The 21,960-nt window shown below is 39.2% G+C and overlaps 1 protein-coding gene across 1 annotated transcript in view; it reads left to right on the forward strand.

The window, feature by feature from the left end:
• The first annotated feature begins 1,156 nt into the window (after window positions 1–1,156).
• The window catches only part of Gns (glucosamine (N-acetyl)-6-sulfatase), a 35,876-nt gene continuing 15,072 nt past the window's right edge, over window positions 1,157–21,960 (forward strand). Inside the window, exons 1-9 of the mRNA XM_027925664.2 lie at window positions 1,157–1,495; window positions 6,732–6,791; window positions 10,103–10,309; window positions 11,970–12,035; window positions 12,468–12,566; window positions 14,377–14,544; window positions 16,282–16,364; window positions 17,353–17,471; window positions 20,339–20,442. Coding sequence (XP_027781465.1) covers window positions 1,304–1,495; window positions 6,732–6,791; window positions 10,103–10,309; window positions 11,970–12,035; window positions 12,468–12,566; window positions 14,377–14,544; window positions 16,282–16,364; window positions 17,353–17,471; window positions 20,339–20,442 — 1,098 coding nt within the window. The 5' untranslated portion in view covers window positions 1,157–1,303. The remainder of the gene's footprint in view (window positions 1,496–6,731; window positions 6,792–10,102; window positions 10,310–11,969; window positions 12,036–12,467; window positions 12,567–14,376; window positions 14,545–16,281; window positions 16,365–17,352; window positions 17,472–20,338; window positions 20,443–21,960) is intronic.

Below are 21,960 nucleotides of genomic sequence, written 5' to 3' on the forward strand. Positions count from 1 at the left end.
AAAAAATTCATCTAGCATAATGCTGCAACCAGATTCTCAGCATAATTCCTTCTTGCAGAGCAGAACTCTACTTCATTCTTTTAGAAGCTTCTTTTGATTTCAATAAATTTACTTTTTTAAAGTAGCAAAAAAAGTATGGGGCTATAATTCAGTGGTAGAACACTTACTTGGCAGGCATGAGACCCTGGGTTCAATCCCAACTACCAAAATAGGGGGGAAAAAAGGTACTACTTCTTTTGCATAAAAAGGCCTTACAGTTGGATATAAGGATAGTTGTATACATAGAGTTTCGAAGTATTTCTACAATTATTTTATCTTAAGAATAGTGCTTTCACTGCTTTAAGTTTTTTCTTGTCTGGGTCCATCTTAGATACACTTTTTTTTTTTTTAAACTAGCAAGAGGATGGATTCTGTAATACTGAGTTTGGGATATAACTTTTGACAACTTACCTTACCAGTTGCAATAGTTTTTATAGACTTCAGCAGAGGAGCAAGGTAAAGTTGTTCCAGAATCACCACAAAAATAAATTCTTAGTTTCATGCAATTTCTTCCCCTAAAGATTACTTATTACTGTTGGGTGACCATGTTTCAGAATTTTTGGTTTTGTTCAATGTGCATATCTTCCAACATCTTCTAAAATCCACCAAGGAACATTAGGATAAAGGCGCCAGGATATTCCCTAAATTATGTTTGAAACCACGATGTCAGATGAAGAAAGTAAAACCTAATCAGACTTCTTTACCAACTGATCCAAGTGAGAATGCTAACTTACCCAACAAGGTGCAGAGAAAATCGGAAACGATTGAATAAATGCTCGTTAACTCGGGGATTAAATACGGTAGAGCCTAGACTTCACCCACCAGCTGTGCATTCCTCCTTTTTTAACCGGTATTCGCTGACTTCCCCCTCCTTTTCATCCCTTCATTTCAATCTTTTCAGCCAGCGCTCACAAACAGGTCCTACCAGAACACAACCGCAGCCTCAGCTTCAGCCTAGCTTCAGCCTCAGGCCGGCAAGCCCTCCCCCGGCTCCTAGTTCTTCGCCCCTTTCGGGCCACTGCCCGGGAGTTTCCCATCCGGCTGCTTCGCCCGGGGCCCCGCCCACAGCCGCTCTCACGTGACTGCGCGTGCTCCGCCCCCTGTCCCCGCCTCACGTGATCGCGCCTGGGGAGAAAACGCCTGACCCCAGCCCCCGGCCTTCTAGGCGCAGTCTTCCCTCCCTGCAGCTAGTTGACTTCTCGCCCTTCGGCCACCGGCACGTCTCTCCACCCCGTCCCGGGGTGTCCCCGGAGCCCCGTCCGCCATGCGGCTCCTGCATCTGGCCCCAGGTGGGCCCTCGCGGGGCAGCTCCCGCCACCTGCTTGCCTGTAGACCGGCATTGCTGCTGCTTCTGCTGAGCGGCTGCCTAGGGGCTTCAGGGGTGGCAGCAGGCTCCCGGAGGCCCAATGTGGTGCTGCTCCTCACCGACGATCAAGACGAAGTGCTCGGCGGCATGGTAACTCTTCCATTTCTGCCCCGCCCCTCCATCTCCCTGGCTACTGCCTGACTTCGTGCTCTTTTTCTTTAACCCCACCCCCAAACTGGCTGCCTCGACCCCGGGTCTGTTTGGTTTTGCTGCTCAAGGGCATTCACAAACAGCAGCTTTGATGGGCCGCAGGACTATTTCTCTTTCGGATTTGATTTACATGCACATATCACACACCACACATCCAGTCTGGCCATTATTGCTGCGGGGTTTGCGTTCACGCCTCAAGATAAACATGTGGACTCCAGTTAAGGATAAGTTGAACCAGTGAGGCTCAGGTGCTGGAAAGAGCACGCAGCCCTGTTTGCATTTCTTTTGGATTAGGGGCTTAGAGGCCATTGTTTCAATCCCCTTTAGGAAGGACCTAGGCCCCCCTCTGTATTTGTGCCTGTGTATAGGGTCTGTGCCTGATATCCGTAAAATAAGTACTGACAAAATGAACTAATCTGGTAGGTAGACTTTTGAACTGTTGAGAGTGACCCCAAAGGATCAGGAAAGTTTAATTAGCCTAATTGAACGCCTGGCTAAAGCATTAGATACTGTCAGCGAGCTGTCACGAGACTAGGGGGAGGGGGATTGAACCCAGGGTCTATCCCATGCTACCTTCTACCATTGAGTTGCATCCCCAGCCCTTTCTTTTTTTTATTTTGAGACAGGATCTCACTAAATTGTCCAAGCAGCCTAGAACTTGAGATCCTCCTTTCTCAGCCTCCCAGTAACCGAGATTACAGGTATGCACCACTGTCCTGGCCACCAAATTTCCTTTTGTCTTAGAGTTGCTCTTGTATCTTAGAGGTTTGGAGTTTATGACTTTAATCAGCATTTACCCTAACCCCCTTATAAGGTCAGAAATGGGGCTCACCCAGGGCACCGAAGCAAATTATTGCCTCAAGGCATAACCTGACTGGCCCTCTGATTTTGAGTCTAAGGGCTGAAACTATGAAAACTCTCCAGGCAAGAGGTTCATAATTTTTCCTGTATGATAACATCCTTGCTTAGTGTGCTTCAAATTGCTGTTCTCAATCCATGAGTGAATTGTGAAATAAGTTCAGTGAGTAGCCACTAATATTCTTTGGAAGAGTACAATGGAAATTGTGTTTTACAAATGATAATGGCAAACATATCCATATGTATATTTGTTTGGGTTGTGAGTAAAATATACTCAGAGTGTGCTCAACAGTATCAGTCTTTTCTAGTGGATGTTTAAGATACTTGTGTTTTGATCCACACTTCTTCCTCTCACATATACCTTATTGACTTTTAGTTTCTACCCAACCATATTGATACTGAATCTTAATTTCATTTCTCCTCTTACTTTTACTTTGGTTTTGCCACCATTCCAAATACTATACTTATCCTCCTGCTCACAAAACTTTAAGTTTGTGTTCTTCAAGAGTGTTTTGTCTAGTAGAAAAACAAGCCATCTGTGTCAGTGACCAAAGTACTTAGTTAGAAGGCCATGCTTTCATCTCTCTACTCAAAACAAAATTCATTACTTAAATTTAAGGTGTTAGAATTCAGTTTCTTCTAGTCTCATTGACCACAGCTGTTGTCGGTGTCTTTGTGATCTCTTGTTAGTACATTAATCCTATTTGCTTCTTTAACCTAGTAGCAGAGTCTTTTTATAAGTGTTCAGACTGGGGAGACAAGTCAAAATTGAGTGGAGAGCACAAGTCATGCTCCCAACTCTTCAGAGTATTCTGACTTTTCTTGTAGCTTTTCCAGAATATTCTGCTAAGTATCAAACAGGGCTTCCAAAGGAAAGAGCTAGGACAAGAACGGCAGTTGAGGACCTACTTGGAACCAGCAAATGTGAGGTATTTCATAATTCTGTTTCAATCATAACAGGAATCTTCTGCTGTAGATATTGTCCTTAAATAAGAGGAAATGAAAATTCAGACGTCCTGAAATTATTTGGCCAAAGTTCATTATTTAACTTGTAGGGGTCAAAGCTTGGGTATTTTAGGATTCCTGACCACCATGTTTTTCTCCTTATGTAAAATACTGTGGTAATTCTGACTTGTCAGATGTCATTTCACAAACCCACACCAGCACAGTCACTTATACCATAAAGATTCTTCAGGTGACATTCAAGAATACCAGTGAATCCGTGACTTTACATATAATTCTTCATGTATAATAGCTTTTTGTTCGTTTTGGTACTGGGGATTGAACTCGGGGGGCACTCAACCACTGAGCCACATTCCCAGCCCTATTTTGTATTTTATTTAGAGACAGGATCACATTGAGTTGCTTAGTGGCTCAATGTTGCTGATGCTGGCTTTGAACTCGCGATCCTCCTGTGTCAGCCTCTTGAGCCACTGGGATTCTAGGTGTTCACCACCACACCCGGCAATAGCTTTGTTTTTTTTGGAGAGAGGGTCCTCTGACCCAAAAATGTTTATAAATTGCTGCCATAGTTCACAAAATAAACAGTAGTCAACCTTGCAGATAACTCACGTTGAAGAATCGTAATACTTGGTATAATTTTGGTTTAAAGTGAAATTCTTTGAATCAGCTTCATACCCTTATGCAGCTGTATTATCTTTGACATTTCACTGTATTTGTTCCAGGTATCATCTGTGGAACTTTGCTTTTACTGTTTTTCCTAGAGAACTGTTCTTTTCCATTTCTTGATTTTTACTTAAACATCATATGGTGCTCTGGGACACACTGTTCTTCACAAAAGCACAGGTTGCTCTTTTTAAAAATCATTCACTGTAGGAAAAAGTGATATTTGGTCAAAATCTCAAGGAAACCAGGGAAGGAGCCATAGGGAAATGTAGGAAAAGAATAAATACATGTCATTGCTTTACTTAAAGCAAAATGATTTTCATTGTTAAAAGAAAAATTAGCCAGGTGCAGTGGTGCATGTCTGTAATCCCAGCAGCCCGGGAAGCTGAGGCAGGAGGATTGGGAGTTCAAAGTAAGACTCTGTCTCTAAATAAAATATAAAAAGGGCTGGGGATGTGGCTCAGTGGTTAAACACCTCTGGATTCAATCCCCAGTACCCCCCCCCCCAAAAAAAAAAGTAGCCATAGAATTACCAGAATTGTCAGAACTATTTCAGAGCAGCTATTCATGGGACCAGGAAAGTAAATGAGTCCTTAGGGCTTTTATAGAAGGGATTTGGCTTGGGATGAGTAACACATTTACTCATGAGAACAGAAGATTGGCTGCTGCTTAATTGCATGACCTTCACCTGACCAGCCCCTGTCCACTTGAATTAGCAGGGATACACATTTTTGGTACAATGTGGTGTCTTGCTTCGGACTTGTTCCACTAAGCACAGATTATCATTATCACTTGTATTACCATTAGTAGAAAAAGGACTCCAGTTAGGAATATAAATTTCTTAGACTAAAATCAAAATTCCTATGTAGTCCTGCCTCATCCTCTGGCTTCTACCTGCCTCTCTGACCTTGTCTTACCTCTTTCCCTTTTACCTCTTGGGCTGCTTCAACCACACTGGCCTGCTCTCTGTTCCTCACAGATTCCTCTCCTTCCTCAGAGAGTCTTTGTGCTTATTATTTACTCAGCCCAGAGACATCCTCTCCTGAAAGGCCTGAAAGAGGCTTTTCCTGACTACCCATCTCAAGTAGTTCCCCCTTTCTTTCCACCAGCTCCAGTCACATCATGCTGACTTACTGTGATCAAAGCACTTATGACTACCTGAAATAGTTAAGTTGTTTAGGTGTCCTTGAGTATCATGAGGTCAAGGACATTCTTTTTTCCACCATTGCCTAGATCAATGTGTGGCACACATTAAGTATATAATAAATGTGTTATGGTCACAGTGCAGATTTTTTTTCTTTGTGATGCCAGGGCTTGAACCCAAGGCCTTGTGCATGCAAGGCAAGCACTCTACCAACTAAGCTATGTCCCCAGCCTTAAGTACAGTCTTAAAACCAAGTCAAACTTGGTTCAAAATTTTTCCTGCATATTGGATAATTTGACAAGTCTCAATCAACTCAGTCCTTTCCCCCACATTCTCATTTTCTCTCCCAGTTTCCTCGTGATAATTTGGATTCTTTGTCAAGCTAATATTTAGTTCAGTCCACTCTTCTGGGAAAATATGTTTTCTAGTGATATTTTGAGAACTGGTGACATTGCCTCTGAAGGTTAGCACACATCTTCTACAGTGCTGGTGTTTCTTGAGATCCCATTAAGGATCTACTCATGTAATTATCAAAGCTCATCTTAGAATTCTCATACTTTTTGATTACGGTTCCTTAGGTTTTCAATTATCGATAATGGGGAAAAGCCGTTTATACATTGTTGAAAATGAGTCTCTCATGAATCTAGTTTATATTTGGAATATCAATCTTCAAGAAATTATCACACAAAATAACTTACCAGTGTATATGGTGTGGTCTTAGGTTTCAGAAGTACTTTAGAGTCATTGTGAACTGCCTCATAGTACTACTAAAATGAGCCTCTTTGGTGCTTTTTTGCTGTGTGGAAAGTGAATAAAGATTATTGGTGTCCCTTTTATTTATATTTATATTACTTCACACTGTTATCATTTCTAGGATGAAGTTAATTGTTCTCTGCACTTGTCAGAATCTTAGATTTTGAACAAAAGATGAAAAGCCAGGATAAAAACAAAGTAATTTCTGACTAGCCTTCTGCCTAACAGGGTTCTGTTAAACCTGCCTGCTACCTGGCTCAGGTGGTGACCAGTCAGGTGCAGAGGGACAGTAAGCTGGTAGTTGAACAGTGTGTGTCTGGTCCACCACTGAGATTTGAAGCCATCTCTGGATCTCAAAGCCTTGTCTGTCAGAATCTAATTGTTGTTTCTCTTTAAAGGGTGGGAGGCACCTTTCATATCATTTCTAACATTCTGCTTCTAAAGATGAATCCTTGGAGATAGGCTGGCACTATCTGCCTTCTAAGGTGACTACTAACAAATAAGGGAAGGACACTAAAATTGTATTATATTGAAATCAGCATTGCTGGAATAATGTCATCAGCCGTGAGCTTTCCCTTCCTGCTTGTGTTACAGACCCCTACACTTTGGCACAGGGTCCTAACCGAATATTACCAAACCTGTTTAGTTTATCTCCAGAATTATATGACTCTTAGCTATTGCTTAGTGACAAAGCTGACCATTGTGAATAAAAAAATAATACGTAAAAACACACAAGTTTTGGTCTCTGTGTTTTATCAGAAGAAATTGTTTAATGGATAATTACTTATTTTACAGACACCACTAAAGAAAACCAAGGCCCTCATTGGAGAGATGGGAATGACTTTCTCCAGTGCTGTAAGTTTTGAAACTAATTTTGTTAGACTTTGTGTTTATATTAAGAAGAAACACTCTTCTGGAAGTCTGGTGTGATCTTTGAAGGTTGTGTGTTGGGGGGAGGCTGGGGATCGAACTCATGCAAGGTAAGCCCTCAACTGAGCTATGTCCGCAGCCCTATCAAGGGTTTTTTTAATAGTTAAATTGAAATATTACTTGCTATCAATTGAAGAACAGTTGTAGGTTTGTTTGGTTTTTTTTTTTGTGTGTGTGTGTGTGTGTGTGTGTGTGTGTACCAGATTTTGAACTCAGGCACTCAACCACTGGGCCACATCTCCAGTTCTATTTTGTATTTTATTTAGAGGCAGGGTCTCACTGAGTTGCTTGGTGCCTAGCCATTGCCGAAGCTGGCTTTGAACTCATGATCCTCCTGCCTCAGCCTTCTGAGCCACTGGGATTACGTGCATGTGCCACCATGCCCAGCTAGTTGTAGGTATTTTCTAAGCCAGGCTGTGCTGCAACTCAGAACCAGAGAATTTTATCTAAAACCTCATTGTTTTAGATTTGAAAGTGGATTGTTGGAAGCAAGTAATGATTATATTTTGATAACCTATTCTATGGTAAAACCCAATTAACTCTGATAGTCAAACCTGATAAAAATAATAGCACCCAAAATATATACATATATATTTATATATAATATAAATACATTAAAAGTTATATTCCATATATGTTAAAATATATTCTATTATTATGTATAACTAAGAACAAATTTTAAAATTAATAACATAGAAATTTAAAGAAAATACAGATACAAAGATCCAAAATAAAATGCTACCAATTCAAATTCAGCAACCATACATGTAACTCAGTAAGTGGGTTTGGAGATGGAAGGATTGCTTGATCCAGAAAAATCTATTGCACAGTACAACCATGTTAGACCTAAGAGCATAGATTCCAGAACGAGACTGCCTGGTTTTGAATAGTTGCTCTTTTATCTACCTCTGTAACCTTGGGTGAGTTATTTGACCTCTCTGGTTCTTAGATTCCCCGTTTGTAAAGTGAGTTATCAAAATCTAGTGTTATTATAGTTAAATGAGTTGATGCATGTAAAGCACAATATCAGTACTGGACTTTCAGTAAGAGCTCATAATACTGGGTTATTGCATTGTCTATCTACATGATATCAGTAGTTGAAGTAGTAGAAACAAGGAAAGTTAGATGTTCATCTTGAAAGATGTTTGACTAGTTCCCTGAAATTTAGCATCCTTTCCTGGTAACATTAAGTTGTTAGAATACATCCTTACAATGATGAATATTACAAATAAATAGCACACTTTATACTTAAGGTGAGAGACTTAGGGCATTGTTAGGCATGAGACAAAGACTTAATTTTTTATGTTCTAAACTGTCTAATCATTGTCATAAATCTAGATTGAAATAAAATTAAACTATTTGAAGTTAAAAATAATTTCCACTCTTGGATTTTTAACCTAGAAAACAGAATTATTTGAAATTTTTCTGTGGTGCAAGGAATTGAACCCAAGGCCTCATACATGCTAGCCAAGCACTGAGCTACATTCCCAGCTTTTTTTACTTTTTGATACAGGGTCTCATTAAGTCACCCAAGCTGGCCTTCACCTGTGATCCTCCAGAGTAGCTGGGATATATGTATATAGCACCACACCTGGCTAGAAAACTTTGTAAATTAATAGAATTTAGTAAGGCAAAAATTAAAAAGTAAAAATAACTTCTGTATGAGTTAGAGAAGTTGAGGAAGAGATCTTATTGATAATAGCAAAGTATAAACACTCTAGAAATGGCTGGTGATGTTCCAGAAATGGTTTAAGACTAAGTTAAAGTACTTAGCAAATGATAAAAATAAAAATACCTTCATAGATACATACATCATTTTCTGTGGTAAGACACTTAAGTTTATTCTAATCAGAATCTCCACAAGACTTTTTTTAATATTTATTTTTTAGTTGTAGTTGGATACAATACCTTTATTTTATTTATTTATTTTTATGTGGTGCTGAGCATCGAACCCAGGGCTTCATACGTGCTAGGCGAGCTCTCTACCACTGAGCCACAACCCCAGCCCCAGAATCTCCACAAGACTTTTTAGACACAAATGATTTCAAAAGTTATCTGGAAGGCTGAGAGTGTACCTTAGTGGTAGAGCACTTGCTTAACATATGCAAGACCCTGAGTTTGATACCCAGTAACATGCATGCAGTTATCTGGAAAGATAAATAGGTAAAAACAATAAAGGCATTTTATATTTGGCGCTAGGGACTGAACCCACAACCTTGTGCATACTAAGCACCCACTCTATGACTCAGTTATACTCTCAACTGAGAGGTTTGTTCGTTTTAAGACATTACCCAACCATATATTAAAATGTGATATGAAGATACCGTTAGCAGTGTGATAATGGCCATAAAATAGATCAGAAGACAAAAAGGGAAAGAATTAAGAGTTGCCACTGTAAAAATAAGAGAAGTCAAGAGCAAAAGTAAAAAAGGGGAAGCATTTGTAATGTGACCAAATCTTTCCTTACTGCAAATCTTAAGTAACATGAGGCCAAAGTTCAGGAGGAAAAAATGAACAAAACACATGAAATGACTCTTCACATAGACGATTGGCTACTGTGCATGTAGATAACATTCTCCCTCACCAGTATTTTAAAATTCCTCTCTGGGCTGGGAGTGAAGCCTACTGGTAGAGCACATGTTAAACATATACAGGACCATGGTTTTTAATCCCCAGTAAACAAACAAAGCTAAATCCAACTTGAAAAGCCAAAAAACAAAAAAAGGAACAATATCTAATGTTGGCACGAATATGTTGACCATCTCTTTCCTCCTGGTGTGGGTATATATCAGTATTAATGTCAATAAAGTGACTTGGGGATGTACCAATTTTATTGGGTAGAAAGGAAAAGGTTTGTTGATAGTAGCTCAGGAAACATAATTAAGAGAGGTGGTGGGAAAGTGTTAGAAAAACTATATAAAGCTGCAGATGAACCTGAAAATGAACCTCTGCTTTTCAGCTACGTTAGATTCAAGTAGCCCTCTCTATCTTTGGTTAAGACCCTACTCCTGCCAGGTTGCATTCCCTGCATATTAATATTATTTCCATGACAGACAAGATTAGAATTACTGTTTTCTTCAGAAAGAAACCAAATTAAAAAGAAATTCTCTTCGTTTGTCTCATCTCTTGGTATCTGTTCTGTGTAACTTAAAGTAGTTCCAAAGTATGTCATGTAAAGAAAATCCATAACTTCATCCTTCTTGTTTAACAGACTTTTGCTTCAATTCTCTTTGTAGTATGTGCCAAGTGCTCTGTGCTGCCCCAGCAGAGCCAGTATCCTGACAGGGAAGTACCCACATAATCATCATGTCGTTAACAACACTCTGGAGGGAAACTGCAGTAGCAAGTCTTGGCAGAAGATCCAAGAGCCAAATACTTTCCCAGCAATCCTCAGATCAATGTGTGGTTATCAAACTTTTTTTGCAGGGAAGTATTTAAATGAGGTATGTTGAATGGCTTGTTATTTTTTTCTCCCTTATAATAGCTTTTAAAATGTGAATTAATAATTGATCAAAACTCCTATTATTTTTTCAGTAGTGTCAATTCAAGTCGTGTTAAAGGGCTTGGGGTATCTGTTGTTTTTTCCTCATCTGCCCATGGTTTACAGGAACTGGTTTACATGTTTCTGGTACTGTAGTTATTCTTCCTTTAAATAATCCCAGAAGCATTTATTTTAAAATTGTCCTAAGATTGCCATTATTGTTTGCATCTTCCCTTTTCCTCAGGACTTCTGCTTGTCATGTGGCTGTATCTTTTTTTTCTGTTTCCCCTTTATCAGGATCAGAATGAAGAATTTTTTCCCTCACATTTCTTAAAATCTTTTCTGAATTATAACTGTTTAATGCTTAACTCACTAACCCAAAAAGTGAGAACAGACTGTGGAGAGACTGTAATAAAGGGAAAGTACCTCGGGCCGGGTTAGAGTGATACTTCATTGTGACCTGTCGGGGCCAGGTTTCAAGGCCCCAAGTCTATCACACTGGCCTCAGCTTTTAGTCAAAGACCAAGCTTAAAATGGTGTAATTGGTGATGTTTGGGGTTAGCTTTCGGAGTTAGCCTAGGAATGCAGAACAAAGAGAAGATGTATATTTTCTTCTTCTTTACCTGTGGTTCCAGGTGGTGTTAATATCTGATCTGAAGTTCTGCTAGTTTTCTTCCTCTCCCCGATAATTAAGGAGATCTGCAACCTTGTGGGTTTAAAGGAAAATTAATCAGTTTGAAAGAATCAAGAGAAACAGGAAGTATGGTGTGATACTCAGTTATGGTGTTGGTGTGGGTCGTAAAGAGAATAGAGAATCTATCTTTGCTTTGCATATTGAAGGTCATCTGATTTATATATGAAATTAGGAGAAAGCTTTCAAGTACAGAGAGTTTTCAGGGATTAAATTCTGCCTTAAATAGGCAGTATTACAACTTGTTGAAATAAGGTGGGAATGTACTGTGGTCTCTTAACTTATTCATCTCATCAGATAAATTATGCTCCAAAAGTAGATATCATCAGGGCAACTGAAGTAATAAATTCAATAGCTCATAGTCTATTTTTTATTATTATTAGCAACAGTGTCAGTTGAACAATTCATTCTATGTCATCGTGGCTCAGTACTTATCCATGAATGGGTCACGGTAGGGTAGGCGACATGGACATGTAGCAGGCAAGAAAGTAAATGTTTTAGACTCTGCAGGCCATACATCTCTATTGCAGCTTGCTTAGTGTGCTGCCTTTGTAGCATGAATGTAGCTGTAGATTCTAGGTAAGCAAATGAGCATGGCTATGTTCAAATAAAAGTCTCATCACTGAAATTTGAATTTCGTGTAACTGTCACATTTCACAAAATATTTGTCTTTTGATTGTTTAAGTCTTAGTGTGTTGACCATACAAAATAGTTGGGAGGCCAGATTTGGCCTACTGTCTGTGGTTAGCAATTCTAGCTTAAGAAGTTCCTACGATTATAGAGTTCTTTACTTTTTTATTAGTCTTTGTGTTTGGGAAAATTGAGCACCTAGTCTGTCAGGCACTCGTCTAAAAAGATTCTAAATTTCCTGTTTCTTTATGGTCTGGTCATGTCTAACGAGTTCTAATGTCCTACTTTTCTGTCTTTTCAGTATGGAGCCCCAGATGCAGGTGGACTAGAACATGTCCCTCTAGGCTGGAGCTATTGGTATGCTTTGGTAAGTGATTATTGAAGTCAGTGACTTATATTATACACAGACCTCTAGATGCAAAATGTTTACTCGCTAATTTAACCCTGATACCAACATAAGTTTTTCGGCTTTATGCCTAATTGTTTTGTCTCCTTAAAAGAAAGCCTGTTGACTGGTGAGTCACTCTGTTCTGGGATGTTTTTCCTGCATTACAGAGGGTTTAGCAATGTAGTTTGCTGTTCTTCCTAGCCACTTCTGGCTTTTAAACTAGAACAAATTATTGAAAACATGCTAGTCTTTGATAAAAAACCCTTGTCAGAAAACATAAATATTGACTTGAGTAATTTCCTTTTTCCTGTCTTTTTGCTGTTTAAATAGAGTACAGTTTAGCCCAACATGGGTTTAGTTTTTCATTTTGTGTTGACCTTGTACCAGATTTTACTTTCCTCTTTTAAATAGGAAAAGAATTCGAAATATTACAATTACACCCTCTCTATCAATGGGAAAGCACGGAAACATGGTGAAAACTACAGTGTGGACTACCTGACAGATGTTCTGGTGAGTTTTTGGAACTCTGCCCTTGCAGGTTTGGTTCACATTCGATTAAGCCTCTCCCTAGAAAACCTCTAGTCTTGTTTGTGGCAGGTGACATAAATGTGTAATAATGTGAAATAACTGCCAAAGATTATGTCCAACTGATTAAAAATTCCTGAGGGTGTTTTTCTTATTTGTTGCTAGAATTTCAAGAACATCCCTTTTCCAAAGGGTAATAAGACCATATAGATAATACTTTGTAGAAGTTTTACTTTGTTAGGAGCTCCTTTTTTTTTTTTTTTTTTAATCTGTACTTTGGATTGAATGCAGAACCTCATGCATACTAGGCAAGCACTCTGCTACTAAGCTACATCCCCAGCCCCTTTTACTTTGAAACAAGGTCTTGCTAAGTTGCCCAGGCTGACCTTGAACTGACAATCTTTCTGCCTCAACCTCCTGAGTAGTTGGGATTATAGGTATGTGCCAGTGTGCTGAGCTGGGGTTCCTACTCTTGGCCCCAGTTTTACTCACAGGGTCTGATTTCAAGACTCGGAGTAATAGAAGATGGCAACTTTACAGGCCTTTATGTAGGCAGAGGCATAGAGATGTGAGAGTTCTTTGGGTGGTCATTATGTGCACAAATTAAAAAGTGAATTTGGGACTTTTCTGTTCTGAAGTGTCTTTAATGGAAATCCTTCATAGAGCTTTTATTCACCAAATAGTTCAGCAACTACCTAGTACGGTAGGCATTCTGCAGTAAGTGAAACAAAGTCTATTCTGTGAAGGTAATTTGTGACAGAGTTTATTTGTGCTATGTGTATGTGGGTATATACACATGTACATTTGTTGCTTCATTAGGTAATAATCAGAGAAATAAGCATAGGGGGGTTACTTGGTAGGTAACATTTAAGCAGTAACCTGAAGAAGGTGAGAGTGAGTTATACACATCAGCGGAAATAATGTCGCAGGCAAGGGGAACAGTGAGTGTAAGGGCCCTGATTGAGCAAGAGTGTGCCCTGCACTTGTGAGAAACCACAAGGAAGTTGATAGAGCTGGAGTAAAGTGGGCAGGTGGGAAGGTGATAGGAAATAGTTATCTTCTTTATGTTGATCTAGTATTAGGAATAAATGAAGGTGTGAATCAGCTAGAATAATGAAAAACAGCATGTATATGGGGTGCTTTATTTTCATAAAGAATCTCCTGATAAGTAAATGAAAAATGTTAAGTCCATATAATTTCAAGCACTGGTGTGACGTGTTTGTTTTGACCTTTAGTTTTGGTGCTGGGGATTGAACCTCAGGCTTTGTTCGTGCTAAGCACATGGAGTACCAGTGACCTACATCTTCTGTCCCAGGATTTGGGTTTAATATCCATTTAGTTTAGCTACTTCAGCTGGCATAATTGACAACTATTTTCTATGTATTTTCATAGATTATGGTAATTTAATGCACCTTTCCCACTTTTGAGAAGTAGATTTATTCTTTAAATTCTGTAAGTCATTAAATGTATATATGTAAAGTTTCATTAATGTAAAATAATAGCAAAATGGCCGAATTTCTATTTCTTTCTATATGGGTAACAATTTCTAGACTTGTAAAGTTATCAAGATCTCAGTTGCTTTTTTTATGATGGTATGCTTCTCAGTTTTTAAATATTGCCTAGAAACCAAATGTTTTGTTCCAGTAGCATGCTTGCACATGATCATGAAAAAACATTATTCACCAAGATATACAGCTAAGATGACCTTGTACTCTCTGCCCACCAAAGGACATTTATCTATTAAGTGCTGAATTATTGGGTAGGGTAGGAGGTAACATATCTTTGTATGTGTCAGGCTAACGTCTCCTTGGACTTCCTGGACTACAAGTCCAACTTTGAGCCATTCTTCATGATGATTTCCACTCCAGCACCTCATTCACCTTGGACAGCTGCACCTCAGTACCAGAAGACTTTCCAGAATGTATTTGCACCCAGAAACAAGAACTTCAACGTCCATGGAACGGTAGCCTTCTCAATCCTTGAATTAAGCCATACTCAGTATAATTAATAGTGTAATATACCCGTCAGGAAACCATTGAGCCATGTAGTAGATTTTTATTTCAATATCTTTTAAGGTAATGCACCTGCCCCTAGAATAACAAATAGTATAAACTTGCTTCACAGGTACAGATAAGGTTCCTGCCACACATCCAGGGAGCAGCAGGGGAGTCCACAGGGAATGGTGGAAAGGCCATCTTCCCTGATTACAGGAGTGTCACTCAGGCTTTTCTGGTAACATGTAGGCTGGCTCTCTTCCCTCCTAGCAATGGCTGAGACACATCCCTGGGGATTGAATTGGGTCTGTAGCAACACCAGCCCCACCCCAAAAACTCACTGGTCCAAGGCATAAGAAGAAGAGGGGTGGCAGAGTGCCATGTGATTGGGAAGAGAAACTGAATGAAAAAAAGCCAGCACAGGAGACACGATTAAAGGCCACACAACCCAAATATTTGCCTCATGTGTCAGTTTATTATATCTTTCTCTAAGTTACTCTAAGTCATTGCATTGCCCTCTATTTTCCCACCCAGGATACTGATTGCCCCAGGTCCCCGGAGAGATCCTATCACAGCACTTTCTTTAGTTAATAGATTATACTTCCCTTGACCCAGGGTATGGGCAGTTCCTGGTTCAAAGTCAGAAGGTCTCCATTGCCTCATGTCTATTCACCAGAAATCGTAATTGCTTATAAGGTTGTTGTTGAAGGAATGAGTCTTAAATTCAGACGCAATACTACCAATTTCTGGCTGTGAGATGAGCAAGATATCTTAAAATGGGAGTTCCCAGTCCTTCCTGCAACTGCTGTGAAGATTACAGACATCGTCTAGCATACCACCTGACATGCTGTAGGCTTGTTAAATATGATTTTTGACACTGAGTGACCTGGGTTTTAAACTGGAGAGCTGTTTTCAGTTTGTGTTCCAAAAGAAGGTAATAGAAGTTTGGAAACTTGGAACTAAATAAGTCATTTGTTTCATCACTGACCAAAAATAAAAAACAAAAATCATTCTGTTACACTCCATCCAGAGAGAGTTGTGTGGTTGAATGTGAATTTCTAGCAGGGAAGAATGTGTTATAAAGCATTTCTCAGATTTAACTAACTAAAAAACACTTTTGAGGACCATGGTTTGGGAGATGCTAGCTTAGAATATTGTGAATGGAGAGGAGATAATTAATAGTATATGAGAGGTTCTTGTATAAAAATGTGACTTTAATTGGGATAGCTCCTCCAGATTTGAACTTGAAGTTTTAAGAAACTGCTGTGATAGGATTTTCCCTAAGGATCTTGGGCACAAAAATTGAGGGCAATGGAATGATAATTCATTAGGCAAAACTTAGAAAAAGGCAAAGTTAATATTTACCCATTTATAATTACAGTAGACATAGGATTGAGGTTATAAATTTAATCCCATGTTGGCTAATGGTTTCCCAATGATGTTCACTAAAGTCTCTTAATGTTGCTGACAAAGGAGCTAAGGCATTTTATAATTTGATAGGTGGTGGGAAGCTGAAGAATGAGTGATGGAGTTAATCTGAGAAATTTCCTTTTTAGGAATACAGGAGAAGGGAGAGAGTCTGACATTAAATAGTTTCAGTTAACTTCTTTTCCCTAAAGGATGAAATGATCCTTTTATCAACTTTACTGATGTAGTAGTTTAACTATGGTGACTTGGTGTTAACATTTTTTTCCTTCTGATTTTAGAACAAGCACTGGTTAATTAGACAAGCCAAGACTCCAATGACTAATTCTTCGATACAGTTTTTAGATAATGCATTTAGGAAAAGGTAAGAGCTGCTGCTTTCTCAGATTGAGTGGTTTTAAGGATAAGTGTGCCACGTTATCTTCAAAACAAAAAAACAGGGAAACAAGTCTATGGGCAAGATGCTTTGGGGCATCTGCTACCTCAGAAGCAGGCAGATATACCTTTACATTCATGTGTACAAGGTAACCTATGGCCCCCAAGACTAATTAAATCATTCATTTTTTAGGACTTGTTAAAGAATATTGCAAATTTAAATCATTTGCTTGAAATTTTTTTTTTCCTGTTCCTAAAGGCAAAGTCACTTGGTGAGAAGTCAACCCAAACACTGAGCAAAATATTTATTTGCCTTTGGTGTTTGGAATTTTCAAGACATTCTAAGTTAGTTTTAAAGAATCTATTACTTAAGGTTTATTTTAGTTTAGACTAGAGGTTAGCAAACAACTTCTGTAGGGCCCGATAATAAGAATAGTAAATATTGTAGGTTTGCAGGCCATGTATTCTGTCAGAACTTCTCAGTTGTGCTGTTATAACATAAAAGCAGCCCTGGACAATATGTAAATGAGTGATTGTGGCTGTGCTCCAATCACACTTAATAAAAAGGTAACTGCAGCCCATGGGCTATAGTTTGCCAGCCTCTAGTGTAGATGACTGAACAATGTTGAATAATATTTGAATTAATCTCTACTATTTGTTACTGAATTGAGAACTTTCCTTTCTGATTATCTCTACTTATCACCAGTAGTTATAAAAGTAAAGCTAACTAGTTGTTAAAAGCTTCATTTATTTTTTTGGAAACATTTAACTTTAGAAAATTTCAGAATATAATTCATGTCAAGGTCTTTGCTATGGCAGGGTTTGGGGAATGGAGATTTGAGAATTGAGCATATAGGATTTTTTTGGTAGGTGCTGGTATTTTTGGTTTTGCTTGTTTCTCTTCGCCTCCCCCCACCCCATATTGATTCTTGAGCCATTGCCCCAAAGTCCCTTTTCTACCCTTGGTTCACATCCAGGTGGCAAACCCTGCTCTCTGTTGATGACCTTGTTGAGAAGCTGGTCAAGAGATTGGAGTTCACTGGGGAGCTTAACAACACTTACATCTTTTATACCTCAGACAATGGCTATCACACAGGTAAGAGACAGATACTCCTTTTATCTTTGAGAACATAGGTTTCTACCCAGTAGAAAAAGTAGCCCAGGCAGGAATTCTAGTGTTGTATAGCTGTGGGCTTGTCAGAGCAAGGGTCTTGCCCTCAGGACCCTCTGGTTAGTGGGCTGGGCATTCTCACATAGAGAAACTAGGTTTCTTGATTTATATGCTCAGTTAGGTAGTGGTCTAGGAGCCAGAGCAGAAAGAGCTTGATGGGATAGTGGCAGGCTTTATGGAAATTGAACTCAATTTTAAGAATAAATGAAACTTAAAAAGTAGGAGTAAGACATTCTGGATAGGCGAACCAAGAGGTGATCTTTGCAGAGTACATTTTGTCTTGCTAAATTGTGGAATTCATTTGGGAGTAGTTTTTATTTCTTAAAACTGTAGAATGAGTTAGCTCCATGTCCTTGACTTTCATTCTTTCTGCTTGGATTCTGTGTGTGTGTGTGTGTGTGTGTGCGCGCGCGCGTGCGCGCGCTCACATGTGCTGGGGATTGAATCCAAGGCCTTGCCTATTCTAGGCAGGTGTTCTACCCAGCCCATACTTGGACCTTCTGTAGTTTAAAAAATAAATGTTTTGCCAGGTGCTGTGAGGCATGCCTGTAATCCCAGCAGCTGAGGAGGCTGAGGCAGGAGGATTGTGAGTTTAAAGCCAGCCCAAGCAACTTAGTGAGACCCTGTCTCAAAATAAGAAAGGGCTAGGATAAAGAAGAATGAAGTTATGTCATTTGCCAGTAAATGGATGGAACTGGAGACTATCATGCTGAGTGAAATAAGCCAATCCCTAAAAACTAAAGGCAGAATGTTCCCTCTGATATGTGGATGCTAACACACCACAAGGTGGGGGAGGGAAGAATAGAAGTTCATTGGATTAGACAAAGGGGAATGAAGTGAAGGGAGGGAGGATGGGAATAGGAAAGATAGTAGAAAGAATCGGACATAACTTTCCTGTGTTCATGTATGAATAAATGATCAGTGTAACTATACATCATGTACAACTGCAAGAATGGGAAGTTATACTCCATGTATGTATAATATGTCAAAGTACACTACTGTCATGTATATCTAAAGAGAACAAAAAAATCTTTTTAAAAAAGGGCAAGGGGGGCTGGGGTTGTGGCTCAGTGGTAGAATGCTCACTTAGCACGTGCAAGGCACTGGGTTTGATCCTCAGCACCACATAAAAATAAATAAATAAAGTAAAGGTATTATGTCCAACTACAACTAAAAACAAATAAAAAATAAAAAGGCTAGAGATGTGGCTCTGTGGCTAAGCACCCATGGGTTCAATCCCTGGAACAAAAATATTTTTGCTAGGCACAATGGCATACACAGGTAATCTCAGCGATTGAGGAAGCTGAAGCCAGAGAATTGTAAGTTTGAGGCCAGCCTCAGCAGCTTAGTAAGATGGCCTCAAAATTTTTAAAAAAAGGGCTGAGAATGTAGCTCTGTTGTAGAATGCCCCAAGTTAAATTCCCAGTACCACAACAAATATTTGTTTCTGTCTATAAATTTCCACTTGAAAAGAATTAACCTGAACCTTGAGCAGATTTAATATTATGTAAAATGTAGGCATTTAATATTATGAATAATTTAAAACACTCAGAATAGAGATTAATGGAGCTCTGGATGTGGTGGCACATGCCTGTAGTCCTAGCACTTGGAGGTTGAGGCAGGAGTATTGTAGCTCAGGAGTTTGTGTCCAGCCTGGGCAACATAGCAAGATGCTGTCTTTTGGAGGGTGGGGTAAGTATAGACTAGTAAAATAACCCCCATTATCCAGCTTAGGTTTTTGGTTCCATGTGACTGTGCTTTTATATTTTCTTAACCCCCCACCATGGTATTTGTTTTTTGTAAGAATGTTTTGAAACAATTCCCAGACCCTGTGGTTCCACATATCAATATCTGATTATGCATTTGATTTATTATGTGTCATGATCCAAACAAGGTCCACACACCACCTTTTAGTTTTTAGATCTCCTAACTCTCACTTGCCACTCACTTACTGGATAAAGCAGGTCTCTCATCCTGTAGACTATCCCATTCTGGATTTGGCCGCCATCTTGTAAGGCCTTCACTTACTCATATCTACTCAGCATTTCCTTTAGATTGGTAGTGAAATTGAAAGACCTGTTAGAAATTCTCACTTGTAAGTGCACTTCCTCAGTAGTGCTGCTGTATATTTCCTGTTGTGACATCATGAAACTCATAGTGTCTGGCTGCCCACTTTGGGGATGCTCGTATTGACTTATGACTCAGGTGATTTCAGTCTGAGCTCTACCAGTGAATCCTTCTGACACTGAGGTTCCCGATGATTGCTTAAATCCATCATTCCCTCAAACACAAATTGTGAAATGTGGACTTCGTAATTCTGTCCTTTGCATTTACTTGCTGGACCTCTCCATATCAATTATTTGATTATCTTGAACTGCAGTTTGTTCAGGAAAAGCAGGAGAAGTACTTTTGTCCCTTTTCATTTGGCACTGTTTGGAGTAATCTCTCTTTTGCTGTGATCAAGTTGAATATCGTGCATAAATTTTTTATGTATTAGTGTTTTGGTCCTTTCCAGGGTTGGTTCGTTTTTTTTTGTTTTGTTTTGGGCTCAATTTGTCCTAATGTAGACCAGGGAGTCCCTTGTAGTTATGTATCCAAAAGAGATGAACTCACTACTTTTCCTGTCATGTAATAAGAAAAACAGGCAAATTTAAGCTTTCTTTTAAGACACCAGAATTAGTAGAATTGTAGAATAGTATTTTCTGTATGTTCAATTGACTAAACAAATAAAAGAAAGTCAAAGCTACGTGTCTGTCTTGGCTCCATCTTTACTTTTTGCATTTTGTTTTCAGGACAGTTTTCTTTGCCAATAGACAAAAGACAACTGTATGAGTTTGATATCAAAGTTCCACTGTTGGTTCGAGGGCCTGGGATCAAAGCAAATCAGACAAGCAAGGTAGGTGCCTAACAAGCTGTTGTGTATGGATGGGGTAGGCAGTTGCCTGAGAAAATAAGGCTATTCCTTTTGAGAGGGGTGCTGGTGGGGTTCCTCCTGTAAGGATAAAGGCTGATCAGTGTTAAATCTTGTGTGTTTATGAGCCTTGGAAATAGAGATTCCTTTTTAAATTAAAAACAAACTCCCTGCCACTCTTTTTGGGTTTTGTTTTGTTTTTTGTCTTTAAACCAGGGATTGAACCCAGAGACCCTTAACCACTAAGCCACACCTCCAACCCTTTTTATTTTGAGATAGGATCTCTCTAAGTTACTGAGTTTGTCCATGTACTTGTAATCCTCCTGCCTCAGTCTCCCAAGTTGCTTGGGATTACAGCTGTGTGCTACCATGCCTGGCTATTCAGTGTATTCTACCAGTACATGTCACAGCAGAGTGCATAGCTTTTGTCTGTCCTTTGAGACTAGATTTGCTTTGTCCTGAAGTGGTGATGACTTAACAGAAGGTGCTCAAAAAAGTGATCTGAGATATTATGAAGAATAAATGGTACATGTTTGGGCAGCCTCCAGAAAAAGTCTTGTTGATTTACATGGTGTGGAATAGGGACCCGGCATCTGCATTTCTTTCCCTTTTAAGCTTACAGATGATTCTGAGAGGCAGCCTGATTTGGTGTACACTTTTTCATGGGGCAGAGCTCCTCAGGCTTTGCTATGTGTGTGAATGTCCTGGACATCTTGTTAAAATGCAGAAGGGTCTTGTTTGCTATGATAGGGATTGAACTCAGGGTCTTGGCCATGGTAGAGAAGCACTCAAACACTGAGCTACACTCCCAACCCCTGAAATATGGGTTTCAATTCTGTGTTTCTAACCAGTTCCCATGATGTCTGCTGCTGGTTTGACCTCACTTTGAGTGTAAGACGGTGGAAAAAATTTTCTGAGAATTTCCTTTTTTCCATGTGGAACTCTCCGTTACTAATGCTTTTCTGCTTCTCTAGTTTTTTTTTTTTTTTTTTTTTTTAAGCATTTTTTAAATTGTGGATGGACACGATACTTTTATTTTATTTATATATATTTTTATGTGGTGCTGGAATCAAATCGGTGCCTCACATGTGGTAGGCAAGTGCTCTACCCCTGAGCTACATACAATCCAGCGCTGCTTCCCTGGTTCTTGCTTCTAGAACTATCGTAATGCAATACATTCTTCTCTTTATTTGATTTCAATGTCTTTTTCCATTGAAAAGGTACTTAGTCCTGGAAGATGGTGGGCATCTTGATCAGAAACGCTTTCCTTTTGTTCTCAGGAGAAAACCAACATATGCTCTACCATTTATGTCTTCTGTCCTTGTATCATGATTTTGGTCCCAGGTCTGTGAGATCGAAGAAAATAAGCAGATTCATGATTTAAGCTAAATTGCAGAATGGGTTTCAAAATGGGCCAAACTTTCTGGTCTTATTAGTTACTTTGGTTTAATCTGGGGATTTAATGTTGTGTTTCACTGTATCTTTCACTTATTTCCTTTTACA

The sequence above is a fragment of the Marmota flaviventris genome, chromosome 3 (genome assembly GCF_047511675.1).
Source record: "Marmota flaviventris isolate mMarFla1 chromosome 3, mMarFla1.hap1, whole genome shotgun sequence".
Taxonomy (NCBI): Eukaryota; Metazoa; Chordata; class Mammalia; order Rodentia; family Sciuridae; genus Marmota; species Marmota flaviventris.